The 6,000-nt window shown below is 43.3% G+C and overlaps 1 protein-coding gene across 7 annotated transcripts in view; it reads left to right on the forward strand.

Moving 5' to 3' along the window:
- Window positions 1–6,000, forward strand: part of AKAP9 (A-kinase anchoring protein 9) — a 202,831-nt gene that overhangs the window by 139,017 nt on the left and 57,814 nt on the right. For all 7 annotated transcript variants that reach the window (XM_075827679.1, XM_075827681.1, XM_075827680.1 and 4 more), the window contains one exon: window positions 2,723–2,885. In XM_075827679.1, the coding sequence (XP_075683794.1) occupies window positions 2,723–2,885 (163 nt within the window). The remainder of the gene's footprint in view (window positions 1–2,722; window positions 2,886–6,000) is intronic.

Here is a 6,000-nt window from a genome sequence, read left to right on the forward strand (position 1 = left end):
TTTATGCTGATTTTCTTGTTTTTCTTTCCAGGAAGATCAGGTTGAATATTTCTATATCTTTTTATGCCCTTCATCAGGTGTCACACTGTATATAAGAATCCATATTTACATCTGTGCTCATAAAACATGGTCCATGACCGTCTCTTAAAATATCTAGTCAAATGATTTTGTATAGTAATATAATAGTTTACAGTCATGTCACATTCCGGTATGTGGCCATATAGATGATTGTCATTAACCAGTCTAACGATATGTTAGAAAACGTTACCACATTTTATAAAGCTGATAAATATATAGAGAGATCTGTCATGTGACTTTACCCCATAATTAATCACCATTATTCGTTATGAACTTAGATGTGATCGGTAACCGCTCTATCCTGGTGTCAGAGACACGCAGGACTCGCTGACCCTGAACCCGTCAGTCCCACTGAGCTGACGGATACAGTTTTCAGCGCTAGATACAGCTGCTCTGTATACGAGATACAAAGCAGCTGTATCTCAAAAAGTAAAAATAATTTTCAATAAAGTGTAAATACAAAGTGATACACTGATAGACATTTTTATTTTTTTTTAAAAATCGCTTTCGAAGGTGTACATAGCCTTGTGATTATAGTGTTCCCTCCATGTCACAGGCAGGCACAGGGACAGTTAAGGGTATGTTCACACAAAGTGAAACAGCGTTGGAAACCGCGCCAAATAACGTCCGAAAGCGCCTCCCATTGATTTCAGAGCGGGAAAAAACGCTCGCGGGAAAGAGGGGCGTCATGCCCTTTCTTCAGGCATTTCCACCTCTGACCTCCCATTGACATCAATGGGTGGTAGAGAAAGCGGTTTAAGCTGCATTTTTTGCCCGCTGGCTCAATAGCCGCGGCCAAAAACTGCGCCACAGAGCGCAAGCAGGTCAAAATCTGCCTCAAGATTCCTGAAGGATTTTTGAGGCAGATTTTTCCGCCTGCAAAAAACTCTGTGTGAACAGGGCCTAAGACCCAGCAAATAGCTCCTTATAGCTCATCTTTTTGAACCTTTGCTATAGAGGGGTTGTACAGGATTAAAAAAAAGCATGGCTGCTTTCTTTAAAACACAGTGCCGTACCTGTCCACAGGTTGTGCGAGGTATCGCATCTCTTCTTCATTGGGGCTACGCAACCCATGGACAGGCGTGGAACACTTTTTGGAGGAAATCATCCATGTTTTTCTAATCCTGTACAATCCCTTTAACCTTTCATTACAATGTCGGCACAAGGGCACTGGTACAACAAAATCCCCTGCTCCCCTGATAGCTATAGGAGCTCTGGGTAGAGAACTGGCAGCGGGTGATTTAATCTCTTTCCTTGTATAGTTTTGTGTTAACTTTAATAAGAAAGCAAGCTAAAGAATATGTTTAACCCTGGGAATAATATTATGTGGATGCAGTAGTCATCCATGCTAAAAAAAAAATAGAACTATCGTCCGATAAAATTTTGTTTTACAAAGTTCTTTGAATCGCCCTTCTTATGGTCCCAAAATTCAGGACCATAATACAATTGGTCAGTTCTGATTCACAATTCTCTTTCTCTGGAGATCACCTTATTCCTTTACTGCTAAGCCACAAAGGGAAGTGACAACTAGTCCTGACTAATCTACTGTCGCTCAGAGTACTTGTAACCTTTTAAAGTGGTTGTCCAGTTCAGAAAACGGATTTTCATATTTCCAATTGTCCACAACGGAGAACCCCTTTAAGCCCGTTAGGGTCACCTAGAGTTGGCCACTATATAGAAGCATAATCCGGGTGTAAATGATGTAGCGGGAACTTCATATATGGCAGAAATTGATCAACAAACAACTGTTGCTTATGGAAAAAAAAAATTCACAAAAAGTGCTCGTGACCGAGATCTTGGCCCATTGAGATAAATAGCTCTGTTCACACTAGCGTTATAACGGTTCTCTCAGGCTTTCCAGTGCAAAAAGTAGCCCAGCGCAGAGCAATTTTCACAGTGAAAAATACCAGATCCCTGTCGGATCCCATTATAAGTGAACAGGGTCTATCATGCTCTGTGGAAACCAGATCCATCACAGCTCCATAGTAAATGGAAGCCATGGTGCTAGTGTGAACTGAGCCTAAGCTCCCCGTTTCAGCCACTGGCTAAGAAAACAGAATCCACTGGTCAAGCCCATTGGGTTCTTAATGCCCCAGTGTCAACACCTTCTCTCCCATTAACTGACTGCACAGGTGAATAACTTAGCGCCCCCCTCCCCCCATGTATTCTTCACTTCAGGTGAGGTAGATTTGCTTTCATGGACTGACTATGGGTAGATATTTCTTTTGAACATGTTATTGTCAGTAATGAAAAGAAGACTCTAATACTCTCTGCGGCTATTTCAATGAAACATTCCCTTTAATAACTTGTGTCTAGTCTGTTGGGGTATTGAACAGTGTTTCTTTGTCTTGGGGAGGTGCACTGGGACTTCCTTCTCCTTAAACCTCTGTATCACATGCTTTGTTGTGGTTTTCGTTCTACTCGATGTTCTTGGTAGTAATATGTTTCTTTTGCACACTGAGGGATTGTTATTGCTCAGATCTCTGAAGAACAAAGCATATTAAAGTGGGAATATACAATACGATAACGTTCCTTCTGACCGTCCTCTGCTGGTCCAGAAGTCGTAATGTACTGTAGAAAAAGCATTGTCTCCCATTCGAGAACAATTGAAATGTATTCATATGCAATCTTGTTCTCGTTGCAGCTTGCCCATGCCAAGGCGTCACAGACCGAACTGGTGCGAGAGTCTATGAAAAGGAAACAGGAGACTACCGAACTGCTCAGATGCCAGGAGGAGCTTCAAGAAAGACTCAACGAGGAGGCCAAAGCTAGAGAGCACTTGGCACTGGAACTTAGCAAAGCAGAAGGTAAAGACCTCAATGTGAAAATGATACGAGACTCAAGAGATTGCCCACACAAGAGCGTTCTCATCCGTCCACACTCCATTTTCTCCAGAGAGCAGATTGATATTCACATATAGAACAATGGCCTGTAGGGTCTATATCACCAGAGGTAATGGATCTCAAATTAAATGGGTTGTCCACTTTGGACAATCTCGACTTGTTAGAAGGGTCCCTTGACAATAAGCTGACCAGAAAGTGTTCCCATACTGGGACCCCTAGTGATCAGCTGTAATATGTGGTGAAACCTGGCAGTAAGTGTTCAATTTGCCCGCAGCGCCACCACAGGGGAAACTATGCATTGCACAATGCCAATTCATATCAATGGGTTGTCTGTGTAATACAGGACAAGTCCTCCAGAGTGGGAGACGCTCTTTGTAATCGCTCTACTCTCTGAAAAAGAGATGGATTCTTAATAGGGGACCCCCCCTCTATTCACTCAAAATTCCTTAATCGGGTGTATGGAATTGTTTTCTCTAAACTGGGCAACCCTGTTAACGTTAATTAGAGTAGTACAATGTCTTTGGCATTTAGTTCTGCTTCGTCCTATAAGATCTATGCTTGCATCCCAACTTTGCTGATGTAACCAGTTGATGGTAGTAGGGGGTCCCAATAGCAATAATCAGAAATGCATTTAGAGAACTCAAAACTTAGAGTATTGAAGTCAAGATAAAACTATAACGAAGTTATATAAACCAGAAGGAGCCAGTTTGAATTTTTAGTGACTTGGAAAGAAGAACTTCCATGGACCTCCAATAGAAAACAACCCAAAAATTATATGCACGAACAGCAAATTTCTAAAGGTATTGACTACCTGACTCCGGTTATTGTCCAGCCCTCATATAAACTCCTTCTTCCACCCTATATAAAGCTAAAAATACGTAACAGAATCTTATCTGCCGGACTCACCTGGTGCCGCTGATCTCCTGGAGGTGTATTTTAAAATAGAAAATGCCCTTTTTTTTTGTTTTTGTTTTTTTTGTTCTCAACAGCATATGTTGGGGTGGGGTAGGAAGATTTATTTAATGTATGTGGCCAGATTTAAATGAGTCAGCTATGTTTCAAGCCCTCAAGGGAGGCAGCACATGGGAACCACATATTTCCATGTAGGGCTATGTTGAGGGTGTCATAATTAATCTGCGTGGAATGTCTGATGATCTTCTGGGAGTGTCGGCTCCCCGTGCAAGGTGCAAACATGCAAAATTATCAGCTGTCTTTGTCTTGAAATCCTATCCCCATAGGGCCACAGATTTTGCTCAGATGAATTAGATATTGAACCACTTTATGTAATGAGGCCCAATATATAATACCATGGTCTTTCTCTTCTCCCAGTCTAAAGCCGGCCATACACATTAGGTAATATTTTAGTGGCATCTGCTGGCAATCTAATGTGTTTAAATGCAACCAGACTGTCCTGTGGGGAAGAACCAAAGGGACAGGTGTGTGTTACATTTTAAAGAGCACCTGTCAGTTCTCCTGTGTGGTGTAGTATAGAGGAGCGGTCAGCTCTCCTGTGTGGTGTAGTATAGAGGAGCTGTCAGCTCACCTGTGTGGTGTAGTATAGAGGATCTGTCAGCTCTCCTGTGTGGTGTAGTACAGAGATGTCAGTTCTCCTGTGTGGTGTAGTATAGAGGATCTGTTAGTTCCCCTGTGTGGTTTAGTATAGGGGATCTGTCAGCTCTCCTGTGTGGTGTAGTGTAGAGGAGCTGTCGGCTCTCCTGTGTGGTGTAGTATAGAGGAGCTGTCGGCTCTCCTGTGTGGTGTAGTATAGAGGAGCTGTCAGCTCTCCTGTGTGGTGTAGTATAGATGATCTGTCAGCTCTCCTGTGTGGTGTAGTATAGAGGATCTGTCAGTTCTCCTGTGTGGTGTAGTATAGAGGAGCTGTCGGCTCTCCTGTGTGGTGTAGTATAGGGGATCTGTCAGCTCTCCTGTGTGATGTAGTATAGAGGATCTGTCAGCTCTCCTGTGTGGTGTAGTATAGAGGAGCTGTCGGCTCTCCTGTGTGGTGTAGTATAGAGGAGCTGTCAGCTCTCCTGTGTGGTGTAGTATAGGGGATCTGTCAGCTCTCCTGTGTGGTGTAGTATAGAGGAGCTGTCCGCTCTCCTGTGTGGTGTAGTATAGAGGATCTGTCAGCTCTCCTGTGTGGTGTAGTATAGAGGAGCTGTCAGCTCTCCTGTGTGGTGTAGTATAGAGGAGATGTCAGCTCTCCTGTGTGGTGTAGTATAGGGGATCTGTCCGCTCTCCTGTGTGGTGTAGTATAGAGGATCTGTCAGCTCTCCTGTGTGGTACAGTATAGAGGAGCTGTCAGCTCTACTGTGTGGTGTAATATTGAGGATCTGTCAGCTCTCCTGTGTGGTGTAGTATAGAGGATCTGTCAGTTCTCATGTGTGGTGTAGTATAGTATAGAGGAGCTCTCCTGTGTGGTGTAGTATAGAGGATCTGTCAGCTCTCCTGTGTGGTGTAGTATAGAGGAGCTGTCAGCTCTCCTGTGTGGTGTAGTATAGAGGATCTGTCAGCTCTCCTGTGTGGTGTAGTATAGAGGATCTGTCAGCTCTCATGTGTGGTGTAGTATAGAGGATCTGTCAGCTCTCCTGTGTGGTACAGTATAGAGGAGCTGTCAGCTCTACTGTGTGGTGTAATATTGAGGGTCTGTCAGCTCTCCTGATATGACTGTTTTATTAAATACTTCATTCTTTTTTTAAACTATACATTGTGCTGTGCCTCTGTCATTCCTCCTGGAAATGTTTGAATAAATTGACAATTGGGTGATACCATTCCCCTTTTCAATAGAGTGTATCCCTACATAGTCTAACACTGACAGCACTGAACGGACAGTGCCAGACTGTGCAGACACACTATCCATTGACAACAGGAATTGTAGCACCCAGTTGTCAAGTTACTCATACATTTCCAGGAGTAATAGAGGCACGACGCAACGCAGAGTTCTAAGAAAATATGTTCCGGAATTATTTCATGGGAAATGCAAGTAAAAGGGGCACATGTGGATAGTGACAGCTCCTCTTTAACATGACTGATCCTTTGTTTCTCCTGGAGATAAGCAGCACCAGTGGCTTCTGTCAGA

This window comes from Rhinoderma darwinii, chromosome 5 (assembly GCF_050947455.1).
Source record: "Rhinoderma darwinii isolate aRhiDar2 chromosome 5, aRhiDar2.hap1, whole genome shotgun sequence".
Taxonomy (NCBI): domain Eukaryota; kingdom Metazoa; phylum Chordata; class Amphibia; order Anura; family Rhinodermatidae; genus Rhinoderma; species Rhinoderma darwinii.